The 16709-nt window shown below is 38.6% G+C and overlaps 1 protein-coding gene across 4 annotated transcripts in view; it reads left to right on the forward strand.

Annotated features, from left to right (window-relative positions):
* The window catches only part of TPK1 (thiamin pyrophosphokinase 1), a 302583-nt gene that overhangs the window by 250950 nt on the left and 34924 nt on the right, over window positions 1–16709 (forward strand). The window contains exon 8 of one of the 4 annotated variants that reach the window (XM_041466833.1): window positions 14162–14401. The exons of the other annotated variants lie outside the window; for them this stretch is intronic. Coding sequence (XP_041322767.1) covers window positions 14162–14202 — 41 coding nt within the window. The 3' untranslated portion in view covers window positions 14203–14401. Of the gene's footprint in view, window positions 1–14161; window positions 14402–16709 lie in introns of those variants that run through there. 4 annotated transcript variants of the gene reach the window in all.

A 16709-nucleotide genomic window follows, 5' to 3' on the forward strand; every position in this document is an offset into this window, starting at 1 on the left:
GAATATAAAGGGATTATTCAGTGGATAGAGTTAAATATGCAGAAGTACTTACTACAAGTCAGACTCTGAAGTGGAAGTTCAAAAATGTCTGAAAGGCTTTTCTGTATGTAAAATAAGGTGGTACTGACTTTAATCTCAAGTTCCAGGGTTAGCTGCCTGGACTTGTACCTATTCTAATCTCTCTTCTCACTCACCAATGCTATAAAACTCCCTTTTTTAGTTCTGCTCATTTTTTATGTATTGATGTTTGACTGTAGTAATTTATGCAAATTCTTCCTGATTTTACTGTTGAATGCCTGGGAAAAGTATGAAGACATGGAAAGAAAATGACTGAAATATTTCTTACATCTGGTTTCTTTACTTGTAATTCAGCAGTTGTGGTTTCCTACCAGTACAGCTGTCAAGTCCATGTATCAAGAAAATTTTTTATATGAGAATTTTGGAGAAATGGGTTTCTGGACACCTACCAGAATCCTTAAACAATCATAAACTTTTCACAAATAGCCAAAAATGTTAGAATATGGTACTTGTCTGGTATAGTTGTAAGAGAACAAAACACTCAGAATGGCATAAATCAACCACAGAGGATATGAGATTTTTTTTAAATTTTTTTAACCATGATACAAATTTGCCACACTTTTGTATCTTTCTCTGTCATATGTGAAGCAATATTTTCAATCCACATTAAAATCACGTATACAGCCAATACAAGGCCCTTGCTAGGGAGCAGGGAATGCTTTCCTCATCACATTATGGACTAGAACATGTGAAATACTATGACATAATCTTTTTGTACTGGAATAATTTGGTATTGTTCCTGATTTTTTTTTATTTTTAAATATGAAGTGTAGTTATGTTTACCTTTTAATGTTTACCTTTTATGTTACCTTTTAATGTTCCAAAAGCCAGAAAACTCTTCCTTTGGCGAGTGCAAATCAACAAATGCTGGCAACATCCTGAAAGACAGCTTTCTGTTGTGAGCTTCTATAGAGATTTATGCTGCTTATTTGCAGTGTACAATAGGAAGGTTGGTTGGTTATTCAGAGCTTGTGTGTGCCACTTTGTTTTTGCTGCTGCCTTTTGTTAGCCTATGTGTTTATATTAGCATAGTTCTGGACCATTTAAGCCTTGTCTTGGATTTTTGAGAGCTCTGCTGCTGGCAATTAATTTTACATCCCAAATACCTCAAGAAAACATTGTTGTTAGTGAATTTGTAAATTAGCTTGTGTTCCTTTTAATACCATTATTGCTTTAGTGTCCCAGCTGACAGAATCTCAAAAGAATTTTACTGACTGTTGAGGGATTCACTCTTTCCAGTTTATGCCATTCTCTAACTTCCCAGACTAATGATTCCTTAGATGTTTGTCAGTCTGGGTTTTGTACCCATGCTTCCTGAGTTTCTCTGCCAATTTTGTGTTTGCTCTGCTCTCATGCCAGTTTCAACAAATTCTTTAAAAGTTAAAAATAATGAAGACAGTCTCTTTAAAAAAACTAACAAACCCACAAGCAAAAAAACAAATCAACCCAAAAACTTATATTGTTGTCATGGCACAGCACTACTTGCTGACTCAGTGGGTAGCACACCAGGCTGGGGATCCAAGAGTGTGGCTGGAATACATCATTATGTCTCAGTAGTACACTGCCTCACTTGTCCTACTGTTTATCTTGTTAACTCTTTGGGGCAGGGACTACACAGGGTCTCTGTCTTCCTGGTAGTCACATACTACAGGAATAAACATAATTGCAAATGGGAGGTGACTTCTGGAGTTACAGTTGAAAGCTATTACCATGGAATTATTCCTGATTTAAAATAAATATATATTCTGTGAGTGTAAGAGACTGCATCTGGATTATTATTATCTGGAAAAAAGGAGAAAATTATTATTTAACATACAGTGCCATCTACAGAGCAGGCTATGTAACCTGTACTTCTTACATTACATGGGGGATTTTGGTTGGGTTGTTTCTTTGTTTTTCTCTTTTTTTTTTTTTTTTTTGTCACAGTCCAGTTGACATTAATGGCTAGAGAGTGTATGGGGAGTTTTTGTCAGATACTGGCGGCAGTGGAGGATGAGGGTGAGAGAGGTTTGTGCTCTCATCTCTTTTGGCTGTAATCAGCAATATCCATGGGCCAGGCTTCAGCAACAGCAGCCACACAACTTTCTCTCAGAAGCCTATATTGCTGGGGTGGGGGGGATTGTCTTTTTAAAAATACAGCTATTTCTAGAAATGCTGCATCTGCAGCCAACCTTCATGGCAATAACATGACCTACCACAGCAGTCTGACTGGCAGGCAGAAGTGGAAAAAGGAGGAAAGGGGCCAGGGAGGAAAAAGTCCATCTGTGATCATGTTGTGTGAACATAAAGTATGTCAAGGCACCTTGTCAGCTGTCCTCTCTGTTTAGAGTCAATTTAAATGTGGGGGTCAAGGGCAGTGGGTCTTCCCATATCGTTACCTAAGCACATGCTGCAGAGAAAACTGTTAAGCAGTGGTTGTGTGTTTGCATGGTTCACTGGTTAAAATGACGGTGCAAGAAGAGTTGGATTAAACCCCCAAAAGTCTTCAGAGTGATCTTCAGATAAATGTTAATTTTGATACAGAAAACTGGATTTATTTTTAAAGACAGAAGAAGTGAAAGAACACCGAAGTACTACATCTTCCACTCTCAGGAATCCATTATTTATGTAACATAGCAAATTAAATTATTGTGGTCACTGCAGAAAAAACTGTTGTCTGTCCTCTTTTGGCTCCTGAACATGGCAAGTTATCTGATCTTTAACCTGTTACTAGCTCAGGACCCACTTTTTTGCCACCTCCAAATTAGTGGGTTTGGAAAACAGAAAAAGGAAGGGAGGGTTGAGAATGGATTCTGACATCCAGGGCTGACACAAAATAATTTTTTGGTGGATGATCTTGCACAGGTGAAGACGGAGAGGGAACAAGAGAAAGGTCTTTGTCTTCTTATATAGTTACATGTGTAATTCAGTGAATTTAAAGTAGCAGCAGAGATGTACTGGGAGTCTGAGTGTCTGAGACAGCTGAAGTTGCACGTTAAATAGAGTTTATGAGAGTAGTCTGTCATTTGTCACCTGCACTGTCACAGTCAGCACATGTGACTGTGTAGGTGAATGGGGGTGTATGTAAATAATAATTCCTCTTTATTTAATATACATTAAAACTGAAAAGGGATAGAAATATGAGTTAGCAGAGTGCTACAAAATGTGAAGTTAATTATGTAGTAGTTATCCTCAACATTTCCATCTTCAAAGCAGTTTTGAACTGCTTAAGTGCAGCAGTTACTGCAGACTGTGATTAGATAAACAGATGCAAATAGTAATTGTAACTGATAAATGATTGATGATGGCTTTATCTGTTTATCATTATATACTGTTGTAAACACTTTTTACTCAGTGAGGAGAGAGTCTGGAGGAAAATTGATGATGTATGAAATATGGATTCAAGCTGTAGTGCTTTTAAGAGTATGGAGGGCCAATATTGTAGGGCCAATACGGAGTTGTTACCTGAGCAACTGGTGCCCTTTGCCATTGGTATCGTCAGGCTGAGCACCAAACGTCTGCCAGCTGATGTCCAGAGCCTGGGTATAAGGTTTACAGGAGACAGCCTATAAGCAGAGATGGGGAGGCTGAGCACTGCTGAATGATGGCTTTTGGTGTGGAAGACCCCCTGATCCCCTGCTCAAAAGAAGAGGAGGTGCCACTTCTCTTCATTTTTCTATTGCTTCCCATGGCTTCTGCCTTCTTGCACAACTTTCCAGTGTCCTGTCTCCTGTGGATTGATGAGACATTTATGATGCATTATTTGACAGCCATGGAGTGACTGTGTTACACCCATGTTGAAGGAGCCATTTGGGACAGAACAAGTGTGTTTGGATCACTGGAAGTTGATGGGTACAAGGAGACAAATATGCATGTCTCTAGAAAAACAGTGTGGGATAAGAGGTTTAAGAGGTTTGTGCACTCTTAATGGTGTTATAATTCTATTTGGCTTGTCACCTGCCATTTGCTAATTATTAATCACAGTAACAACATTTTTTAGTTACGTTAATTGCATTTTATTGCAGCAGCTTGAGTTTAACATCAGCTTTTTGTGTATCATGCAATGCAAAAAGTAACCTGTGGTAAATAAATTACGGGGTAAGTCTTCATTCTACATAAATTATTCTATTCATTGAGGAAAAAAAAATAAGCAGGATATTACCTAAGAAAAGGCTCAGATCATTAGCAGCCTCTACTCCCTGCTCTGTTCACTTCACTGGCAGGGCTGAAATCTGTCTGTTACTTTTCCTGTGGTGTTGTAGGACTAACAATGAACTTGCCATCTTTTCTGTCATGTACCTGCCCTTGGGCTTGTACAAAAGAGGGAATTAGGTTGTGTTTTGTTGACCTTTTAGATGCAAGGGAAATGGTAGTCCTGTTTCCTTACACATGAAATGCTGCCAGCCTGTTGTCTGTGTTAACCTTTGTGGAGCACCCCGATGTGATCATTACCCTAGAGCCACGACACAGATGTCAGAGAGAACTGAAAGGGGATAAATTGGAGGTGCCATGCAAAACAGCTCAGCTAAAGACATTTTTCTCCTGAGCTGAAAAAAAGGTATTCTTTATGTGTTTAACTACTTAGCTGGTCTGTGAGTCCTGTAATTTGCTTAGCCAAACAGAACTTCAAAACAGATGGTTTCTAAATTTGGGGGAAATAACCATTACAGTATTTTTTCCCCATGCAGTCTGCAGTTATACTTTAGTACGGAAATTATTTGAAAATTAAACAGGAAAATAAAATTTAGATCTTTACCAACTGAATACTAATTTCAGGAACATACAGTTTTTAGTATGTATTAGGTTTTCATCTGCACATTTAGCCTAAGATTTGTTTATGCTCTGATTTAGTGCCTCTTGCTGCTTACTTGTATAAACACTACCAAATCAGTCAGTTGGAGTCACCAGAGTATTTAGCTCCCAGCTGCATTTGCTCATAAAAGGAGGAATGACAATTTTCCTCCTTTGCAGAGGAGGAAGTGGAGAAACATAAGTAATTCATTGCACTTACATAGCACCTGCCACCAGCCACCTCTACAGGCACTTTACCAATAGTGAGTGCACAACATTGTGTGGAAAGCATTTCTTTGTGAGAAACTGCTCCGTTCCCAATCTCTTGATTGAGGAAACTGAGGTGCAGAGCGTTTTTCTCATCCAAAATTGTAAGTGAAGCTAATCAGAAGGTAGGAATCTGAGTATCCTGGGTTTTGAGATTATTTTCTTATCATGATAGAAATAAATTATGACAAATGAATTAATTCTTTCATATTTGGGGGGGTTCCATATTTGTAATATTATTGCACATAGTCAGTATTTTCAAATGTATCTAAGAAAATTATATTTAGGAACTCTACCTTTCTCTTAGAATATATGGTCAGCTGTTGTTCATTTTGTGCATGTCCACCTTTGAACATAAAGAGGGTGTCTAGGTATAAAAATTGAGCTCAAATTGGTTTTCTGAAAAGCCAAGCATAGTATTTGGTCTCCATTTCAACAGTACTTTAACCATTAGCTGTCAGGGTGAGAGCACCAGCATGTTCTCAGGTAGCCTTTGAGATAACTCATTACCCAAGAACAGAAATTATCTAGGGTTGGGGATTCCTAGAGGGAAATTTAGGTCCATGACTCATTTGATTCAAGTCTGTGCTCCTTCAAGGAGGCATGCTGTGTGATGCCCAGCCGTACTCTGCTCAGCTGGGCTTTGGCAAGCATTGCCATAGAATACTGTGAACCACAGCAAACAGTCATATAGTCTCCACTTCAAGAAATCCCTAAGCTGCAGGTTTTTGAGGAAGGGTGTGCTAAGAAAAATACTGCTCCATATTGCCTGGTCTTTTAAGTTCTTTCCTAAATACCTCTTATGGACCATTGCCTGAGGGTCCTGTGTCAGTGTCCTAGCAAAATAAATCCTTGGGATGACAACAATGGCTGTTTTTGTACTCTTTTGACCTGTACAGTCCTTCTGAGAGCACAAATATGTTTTTCCATTTGGGCTTCTCTTCAGGCTGTTTTGTCCTCTATCCAGATTAGGGACCTAGCTTTTAAATTGAAATTATCCTTTCTTAGAGAGAGGACTAGAATTATATGCCCTTCATCAGAGAGCATTCCCTTGTACAATGTACCACCTGTCCTATGGCAATGATATGTGTTTATCTCTGCTGAGAACATCTAACCTGCTATATGTTTTTTACCATCTTTAGGCTCTTTCTGTTAGTGCAGCTGTAAAATACAGCCTTCGATTGCTTGCTAAGTTGTCAAACTCAGTTGGCAATTGAGAGTCTGCCTCGGCATTTTAATGGGCTTTGGCTACAAAGGTTTCAGAGTAGGACTTTTCTCCTTTACTTGAAAATCTGCTTTCTAGTTGGGATTTCTAAAGGTGGTATTGTAGATCTGCAGGCACCAGTGGAAGTGTGTTTATGGAAGCTGGATTCTCAAGCACAGAACAAGATTACTTCCCTTCATAACTCTCCTGAATGTTCAGACTCTTTAAGAAGGGAAAGTGTTTGGGTTCCTTTAGTTGATTTTTTTTGGTTGGGCTTTTTTTAACCTGGTGTAGTTGTTGCTTCCCTGCCAGAGGCTTGTAAGTAAATGCAAGTGTCACAGAGTATGAAGCTACGAGAGTGCTTAAGGTCTCGAGCTGTAAGAGTAGTGGTTCGTCTAACTGAAAGCAGTTGTCTACTGCTTTTTCATTAAATGCTCTTGTTAAGCTGTGGTTGCTGACCACAAGTGCTTGCATAGCATCTCGCCTGACAGGTGTAAACTCCTCACTGCTTTCCTTAAACCCTCTTTAAGAAAGAATTAAATTACTTTTAATTCTCTTCAAATTCATCCCATTTGTATCTTCTCTGATGAATATAATCTCTGCTAGCTCAAAGGGAATGCTTTTGGGCAGAATATAGCCAGGAACTACACTTTTGACTAGCCCATGTTGCTTTTAGAGTTCTGGTTTTTATGTGAATCAGTTTTAGGACTGAAACTGCAGTTTGGAAGTTCCATCAATACCTTCTTGGCATGTTGCATCTCTGACTTGAAAGGTAAAACTACAGTATAATAGCCACTTGATGGTGCTTTCTGAAGACTGTAATGTCTCTTTCTTTAGCTGGAGATACAGTAGCAGCTGGCAGGAGCATAAGGTTCCAGAATTCTTATCACTGCCATTATAACTTTGTGGCTTTTATGTTACTACATAACATTTATATACAGGGTAATGGGAAAGGAGGGTGAGTGAAACATCTTTGCACATTTTACTAACAATATCCAGTATTGACAGGTTTTATTTTATTCTGAAGGAAATGCCACTTTTTGGGGGGAGTCATCTGATGTCCTAATTTGCAGCTTGATTGGTCATTGTGATTGTTAGCCTGTTGTGTTATAATCAAAATTTCAAATGTTTGTCATGAACTTCCTTCCTAATTTACATCTATATCTGTAAAATATTTCACCTTCAAATTTAGAAAGGTAATTGAATTATGCTATACAAAGCAAAGTGTAATTTTTCACATCTTTCTAAAGGAGCCTGTTTTTTTAGCACCTTGTCTCTGGGGAACGCCAGGTGGATGATATCCTTCACATCGATAAATGTAACCATCACCATGCAAAAGAGAATCTTCTCTCTTCAGTCTGGTTTTTCATTCAGATGCTTTGACTAAAGCATTACTGAGCTAATGTAGAAATTAATTGAAGTAATATCCAGAAAAGGGTTGGGATTTTTTCCTGTATACAGAAGAGAAGTATTATGGATATGAGTTCTGCCTTTTTTTTCTCCTCTTCAGTCTGGAATATGCACAGTCTATTCTCTACAAGGAAAAATAAAAGGAAAAGAAACCCAGATAGTCTCTTGTGGATGGAGACATATATGTGTGTGTGTATATATATATATAGGTAACATGGGAGTTACAGAGTAGTGGATTCAGATTATCAAGGTGATTATATTTAGAGTACCATACTTTCAAGTAATTAATGTTAAATTTTGTTTTTGTAGATAATGCTTTTTTTTTTTTTTTTTTCCCTGTTTGCAACATCTAATTCTGGCAGAAAGTTTATTTCCCAAAGCTGAGTCCCTGAGGGTAAATACCTCATCACAGAATCATAGACTCATTCAGGCAGGAAGAGAGGCCCAAGATCATCAAGTCCAGCCTTTGAATGAATACCACCATGTCAACTGAACTGTATCACAAAGGGTCACAAATCTGCTCATTTTTTTTAATACTTCCAGAGATGGTGATTCTACCACAAGTCCCAGGTGAGAAATAGAGTGATGACTGACCTTGAGCAGATCCAGTCTCTAGTCCAAAAGTGGTGCTTCTGAGGTAACTGCCTTTTTGCAGTGTTACTTTGAGTTGCATGAATAATGCCATTCTCATCACATATTTGCCTGTTCTTTATGCTTCTGTAGCCTAAATTACTCTGTCTAGCCACCATTTAGGTACAATCTTATCTTGGAAGAGAAATGGCCTGTGACTTGCAAGTTACAAAACAAACATGAATGGTTCAATCTCATGACCCCCTTACAGAAAGTTAGGAGATCCTTTGTGAGAAATAAAGGCAGTGCTCTGCTCAGCAGGATAGTGAAAAGCCTTGGATTTCAGGAATCAAGTTGCCCCTGTTGGAAAATTGCTATGCAATGAGTGACCTGAAAAAAAGTGATTTTTCCCATTTGATGAATTGAAAAGAAATTGATGGGAAGAGATGATGTGGAAGTTCCTGCCTCCTAATCAGGGGCTCAGCTAACGTACTGTACTAGCAGGAAATTTCCAAGCTGCTGATTGTATTGCTTCAGAAAATGAAAAATCATCCCATTTCTTGGAAACACAGTGTTTTGTCTTGGAAAGAAAAATGCATTAAATTATGGTACTTAGTATTTTAGGCCTTCTGCCTTCTTGTATCAAGGTTCACTAGAGCTGCTAGAGGCTGATTCAAATAGACAGCTCTTGCCATAACCTGCAGATGACACTTTAGTCTCCACTGTCACTAATCTGGCTGGGAATGACAGTCACAGTGATAATTACATGGATACTCCAGAGACTCAGAGGCAAAGCAAAACAGATTCTGCTCCACAGAGAATTGCTTCTTGAACAACCAAATGCAAGAAATCAAATCCTCCTGATGCATGTTGTCTGATACTATTGGATGACATATTGTATCAAAGCAAACTTAATTATTAGTAGAATTGTATTGCCTTGCGTGTTTTAGTTTTGGAATACATACTTATTTATTATTCCATCTGCTCCTGAAAGGCTTAGCAATTGGTTATTACAATTAGATAATTACTAAATATATTCTTTCCTTTTGGAACTTAAATAGAATGCAGACCTGGGAGCCAGCAGGCGATACTCAACAAAACTGAACTTCAAACTAAATTGAAAACTGATGAGAAGGTACCACTTTATGCAGTGCATAATTTCACTTTGGAGCACGTGGGCTTAGGTGGTATCAGGTTTTGTTCAGCACCAGTTGTGTGTTCCTTCAAAGTGAGTTCCTGGGCAGCAGCAGGTAATCCTGCCTGAGTGCTTTGTCCTTGGCTGCTTATAACATAATAACATGCAACATGCAACATCCACCCCAGACACAACCCATCCTGAATGCTCCTGATGTGAGAATGCTGGAAGAAACAGTGGATGATTTATTTGAGTAATAGAACATTAAAATAGGATAAACACAAAAACTTTTCAAAAGTTTTGTGTTTCCATTATTGTAGTCAATCTTTAGAGGTTAGAACAATATTTCCCTGGGGAAATACTCTAGCTGCGTCAGGACTGCCTAGATTATGTGGACAGGAGGTGGTGTTGTTACCTTTGAATTTGGTTGGGAAGTTACCAAAATTACAAACAAGGGGAAAAGAGGCTTCTGGTGAGATCAGTGTGCATTTTCCCATAACTATTCCTAGTTCTGGTTTAAGCCTTATCTCTCAAACCAATTGTATAGAATGTTACCAGCTCTTGGTTGGCTGTGTATTTTTAAATTCTAAATTAATACATGCATGTGCAAATATAGGTGCAGTGAAATGTTGCCTATTAAAAACTAAACTCATAAAAACCTGTCCTAAAAGTAATAGACCATCAGCATCTTCTTTTATAGAGGAAAATCAATTTAAAAAGAAACAACTCTGAATATAATTAAACATCGTAACTCTGGTTTATATGTGCTTAATAGGTACAATAATACCTACTGTATCTCACAGGAGCCTTTTGAAGTTTAATTAATTAGCATTTAGAAAAGCACACTGAAATCCTAGGATGAGAATAAACTCCAAGTACATTGTAGCACTGCTGCTGTTTTAAGTAATTCAGAGTAAGTTTTAAGTAATTCAGAGATCCAGAATGCGTGTTATCATTCCATTTAATTTTACATTCACATAAAATTAGTTTCTTCTTGTTTTCATAAGATTTTCCACCTCCTAGGGTCAACACTTAAGGTTGTTGTTTGCCTAAAACCCAAAACATGTATTTAAATAAGTTTTAATGTTAAGTAAATACCAGGTCCTTCCTTAACCTTGTTTGTTTTACTTTCCTTCAGAAGCAGGAGGCATAAATCAGAAGTGCTTAAGAAACTTACAGCCAACCTCAGTAACAGTATTAGCATAAATTCACACTATGCAGTACAGTGGTACTCAGGGCAGCCTAAGTAGTGGGAAGATTGTTAAAAGTCTTGTTATAAGTCTCAGTAGTCTATATTTCCTCATTACAGAATGTTGTTTTTCAAGAGGAAGTATTGCAGAAAAAATAAGCAAACCATTGCACAGCCTCAGTATTCAGCAGGAATGGAGACTGGGGAGCAAGAGAGAACCCCATAAAGGCTGATATCACAGCTGGTTTATTAGCTATTTTGAAGATGAACTGTTAATCACTTCTGAAATTAGACCACATCCTCAGTTAACTGGAGAATCTAAAACCTTTATCACTGTGTGTAAGGGAGAAAGGCAGAGATGTCAGACAGGATGGCTGAGTAGTAGACAGGTATATTTTCATTTGTGTTGCGTAGATGTTAATTTTAACTTGGGTTCACATTTGTGGCAAAATATTTTTAAACCCAGGAAATCCTTTTTAAGTTATCTAAATCTATATTTTTTTTTCCTTGTTACAGCTACATAAAAAAACAAACAAACAAACAAACAACAACAACAACAAAAAAAAAAAAAAAAACAAACAGTATCTGGATTAGGCTGTGTTGAAGAAAATTTTTTCATATATAAAGTCAGCCTGACATTTTTGTTCCGCTTTGGTTTTAAACCAACATCTTTTCCTTTTAATCTGGGTTTGTTATGTTTTGCCACTGCACACAGAGTTTCATGTACACATATTCAAAGGTATAATTTCCTTAGTTAATGATATTAACAATTAATTTGTGTCACAGGTCTACAGTGTGAAGCAGGAGAAAGGAATTATTGCCAGAATTAGCCAGCTGAAGGCTTGGGAATTGCTGGGTGGTTTTGCCGCCTGAGGGAAAGCTCTGATAATTATGAGTTATGAAGGATCCTTCAGTTTGAAGTAGTGCTGTCTACAGCACTGTGTTATCCCCATACATTTCACAGTTATGAAGTGGGGTAGACAGACTTCATTATGTACAAAGTGTTTAGCAACATAAACAATCATTAAATTCTGCAGTTTTTATGAGCTGATGTCAACATGAGTATCTGTTGTCATGAGTGTCCACTGCCTATATTCTGGGTAGTTGTTCCAATATTCTCCCTGGACTTGACCTCTTAAGAAAAAGACCTTTCTATTATACTCCAATACAGTTTTCAATTATGTTTTAGATTAGAAGCATCTTAGTCCAGCAGATGGGGAACTGAGCTACAAATCACTAGATGGGCATTTTCTCGTGTTGTGCTGGGTTACCCAGGGCAACTACAAGCATACTTCTCTGTGCTTCATTTTCTCCAGTTCAGAAACAGGAGTGATGTCCCTGGCCATCCTTCAAGTGCTGTCAGATCTATTGGTAAATGTTTCTTTACACAGCTGATGGTGCCACTGTTATTCCTGCCTGGGTCCTTCCTGGATGTGCTGTGTAACTGTGGCAGAAGGCTGCACTCTTTGTTGGTTTCTTTCTTTTCCCAGCATCTCATTGTCTCTGTTCCTTACATTGGTAGGTTTTTTTCAGGACTGGGACAATTGTGTAGTTTTTCTTTGCACAGTGCCCAGCATAATGAAGTCTGAAGGCAATGGCTGCTATTGCATTGGTAATTAAAACTGAATTTGGTAAGCTGATGAGATGGTTAGGTTAATAGCTTGTAACAGGGTGGTTATTATGTTAATAGCCTGTAAATCCCTCCTGCACAGAACTGGATCACTCTTAACTTGCATTTCTGTACTTATGATATTTTGATCTTGCAGGTTTTCTTAGTATGTATAATGGAAATTGCTGACTTTTAGGCAAGCTGGAATACTTGGAGAGAAAATGCAGTAGTTGTGGGTCAGTTTTTGAAGTATACTGACTCCATTCGTTTCACAAAACTGGTCTTAGGTATTTTTTTTTCTCAGTTTGTCTTGCTAAATTTACAAGCTTCTTTGCCTTTTGAAGTGAAACTCTTTAAGACCTTGTAATCAAACCTCAGCTAACTTGTTCTTCATTTAAACTGCAGTGTTTGCATGGGCCGTGCTTCCAATTCCAATGTATAATTTATATTCTGGGAGAGAAAAAAAAAATTGCCAGTAGATATTTTAAGTTGTAGTTTGGGCTGTAGGCATAAAGGAAAGTGTTCTTCTGTTCACTGTGTTTACACAAGTATTTATACAATGACTTTAAAATGCTTCAGTTCTCATCCAATTTAAGAGCAGTGTTTCTGAAAGGCTCTTGCAAGCTCTAGGGATTGGGATTTGGGTACGCAATTTTAGAAGAGAGAATATTAAGCCCATGGGGTCAGCAGGCAGTAAAACTGAGCAGACCATCAATCTCCACAGCCTAAAAGCTACTCCTCTAGCCCTTAGCCTGCTCTGCACCTGCAGGGGATGGGCACTGCTGACCCAGCCCTGCATTTCCAGGGAGTCACAGTGCTTGGCACTGCCCCAGCGCCTTCTCTGTGGCAGCACTGAGCCCTGAGCACAGCCTGAGACATTTCAAAGAGGCATCCAAGCAGAGCTGCTGAATGGGTAGAAGATTTGCCTGTCTCTGATCTCTGCTGCTGTTCCCTGAGTCTTTGAAATTCCTGTGACACACATAGGTTTTTCTGTGGTGAAATGACCTATAAATATATCAGACTCTCTGAAGATATGTTGTCCTATGCCAGTCAAAAGGATAAAGACATACTATCCTTACTAAGAATAATTGGAGAGCTGCCAGTGAGGAGCCAATTTAGAGAAATTATTGCAGTGAGATAGATGCCACATAATTGATATTTGGTATGGGCAGGTTTATGGATGTGGCTGTTACAATCCTGTTAAATACTTAACTGAAGCACTTAGAGCTGTCACTTTTATTAGCATGCTTTTGCACACTCATGCCGTGGTAACTTGAGCTTTGCATCTTTTATTCTTTATGTGACTTCCTGCATTGCAGAAAGACATCTATAGAACTCCCAGCATCTTCTTTTGAACTCGTGATAGGCAGATTGCATTGACATGGTCTTCACATAGGATCAAGCAGCTTTTTTTTGTCTTGCCTTTGGCAGTACTTCCCCCCTCCATCTGGACAGATCTTCTATTTTATTTTTTTCCTCACTTCATGCCAGAAACATACTGCATATCTAATATATTGTATTAAAAAAAGCTGAATTTCCTTTTTTAATACAAGCTCTTATCTCTTACCAAGAGCAGATCTGCAAATACTGTACTATGTCCCCTACAGCTATTCTCTGTTTAGAGATTCTTCATCATGTGTTGGACAGATGGCACAATCAGTGGGTTGTATCAGAGCATTAAAAAAATAAATTCTTTCTCACTGCTTCTACCTAGACTGTTTTGAATTCAGTGAGATGCAACAGCTGTAACACAGTCTTTCAATGACAACACTGAATGTGGTAGGGAAGGTATTGTTTCATTTGGAAGTCAAAAAATAGGTAGGACAAATGTCATTTAAAAAGAAACATAAAGGGTTTTAACAGAGCAATTAAGGTTTTAGGGTTAAGAACCTGTCTTTTCACAGTTTTTTACTCTCTCATCTGTTTCAGATCACAGGTGGATCTCCATTTGCAGCTGCTTATACAAATAATACAGCTCTGTTTTTCCTTCTGTCAAGTACTTCTTAAGACTGGTCTGCCATTTGTTATTTAATAAGGTAGCTGTACTTACAGGCTTGCCAAAGCATCAAAGATACTTGTGTTCTTGGTGAGCACAACACAAAAAGTAGCATTAATAATCACTGTGTTTGCTGAGAGGACACTCCTAAGCTTCTGTACTGGGCATCTGTTGTGCCCGACTATTAGAACCTAAATTGTTTGATGACTGTTAAATTGTATTTTGGAAGGGAAAAAAAAAAAAAAAAAAGAAAAGGAAAAAAAAAAAAAGAAGTAAAGATCTTGTGGTTTAGTCCTCATCCTAAAAAGCCGTAGTAATCTTTTCCTTGATTATTTGTCCCTCCCATCCCTGTCATTTTTGCCCCCAAAAGAGGTGGCCCTAGTGCAGCTCCTGTCACAGGTGCCAGCTTCTCTCAAGGAAAAATGCAGTCAGCAAAAGAAGCAGTGATCAGCTGCCAATGTGCAGAGAGTAATGAGCAGAGTTTTGACACAAGGCGGGAGGAAAGATGAAGATCACTGCAGAGATGGCAAGGAGCTGTAGTGGAGATGAGGATGGTTGGAAGTGGGAGACAGGAGGTGCTGGGGAGCTCCTGCCTTTGGACTGCCAGGTGAGTGGTCCTGGAAAGGCCCCTGACTGCTCCTTGTAATCAGCTCACTCCTGGGAAGAAAACCTGACATGACATATTTAGAAAGAGCATCCTGTTCCTTTGTGTCTCCATTTTATAGGGAGGAGACATATCTTCTCTCTTACTTGTGTCATTAACCACTTCCATAGAATCATTGAATCATTTAGTTGGGAAAGAGGCCTTTAAGATCATGGAGTTCAGCCGTAACCCTCACACTGACAAATCCACCACTAAACCATGTCTCTAAGCACTAGATCTAAATAGCCTTTAATTCTGAATCTCAACTATTGTACTGAATCTTCTTATATAAATACCAGTCATATTTCTACCCTAAGAACTTTTTCATGGCTTCCTACTCTATATCTGTTCAACATCTGTGTTCCCTTGTTATATCACTACACCCAAACTGCTCATGTAATGCTGTTTTAGGTGCTTTTGTTCTTTAAAACTGCAGTTTTTAAATCTAATCTTATGTCCCAGCCCAGGTGGACTTGAACTTGAGAAGGTGCTCTCAGCTAATATGGGAAATTAGGTAAGAATAACTGTATTAGTTAAAATTTGTATTCTATTTAAATAATTTTTGCGGTATTAGCAAGTTGTAAAAAAACAGAGGAAGCTTCTAATTTAGTCTTTTAGCAGGGGGGAAGATGAGAGTACAGACTAGAAAAAGACATTCTTCCCCTGGTGTTGTTGCAATATTCAATTTTCTATCTGGCACTGTGTGGGAGGCAGTTTGGATTGTAGGACAGACTTGATATTTCTGCTAAATGATCATCAGCTAAATGATTGTGCTGATATTTAATTGTCACCTTTTATGTTCAATAGTTTAACAAGTCACTGTGACTGATGAGGTGTCTGTTGCATTGGGTAGCATTTACTTTGTCTCACTGTGTGCACTTCTTCTAAGCTGTCTTCTTAACTGTGATGACTGGAGAGGGGAGCAAGGAAGAGGAGAGGGTTGTGCAGCTGTGGGTGCATCCTGGCAGCTGCAGAAGGGCCTTCCAGAGGTTCTTGACACAGATTTTGACAGAAGAATACATCGACCTGTGTAGTGCTGTGGTGTTCTTTGAAGCCAATGCACAACTTAATGAGAGATGGGACTTCAAGTCACCATGAGAAACATCAGCCAGCAGTTTGACAATTCAGTGTTCATTGCACTGTCCTATTTCTACTCATACTATTATAATTCTCCCAAGTAATTACTATGGCCCTCCTGGGCAGTTGGTTAACTCTCTGTAAAATTCTGCTACATCAGAAGCAGGGGAACTTGCCCTTTTCCAACATGTTCAGCAACATTGACACCGTTTCCTGTTAGCCTGTGCATTTTAATATAATTCTTTCCCTACGACAACATGAAGCAGTGAGCAGCTGGCCAGCTGCAGAAGTGCTTGTGCAACCAGAGAAGGTTAGGAAAAAGGAGGGTAGGAGTCTGGTTGAGAATTAACTGACAGCTTTGCTGCAGAATTATGATAAAAATGTTTTGTTGAGAGTTAAATATATGTGCATGTGAGGGTCAGCAAAACAGCTTGGGCTGCCTTCTGTTTCCTTCTCTATTTGTTTAGCATACAATTTGTCAAATGTCACATTTACTGTAATCACTCTGCTTTCATTTGTATGATATTAATCTGACTTTTGACTCCTCCTTGCATTTCAGAAGAGCTCCCAGAGTAACAGCAGAGTTGGGGGTTGATTTAGCTCTTCCTTGACATAGCACAGGTCCCACAATACTTCTTGTGGACTTGTTCTACATAAGCAATGTAGTGAACAAGTGGAAATGACATTTCCAATGGAGAAGCCTGTAATTCCTAGTGCAGGAGACACAAAGGGGCTCTCTGGGAACTGAGGTCACTCTTTTA

This window comes from Pyrgilauda ruficollis, unplaced genomic scaffold, assembly GCF_017590135.1.
Source record: "Pyrgilauda ruficollis isolate IOZ18807 unplaced genomic scaffold, ASM1759013v1 scaffold2, whole genome shotgun sequence".
NCBI classification, from domain to species: Eukaryota; Metazoa; Chordata; class Aves; order Passeriformes; family Passeridae; genus Pyrgilauda; species Pyrgilauda ruficollis.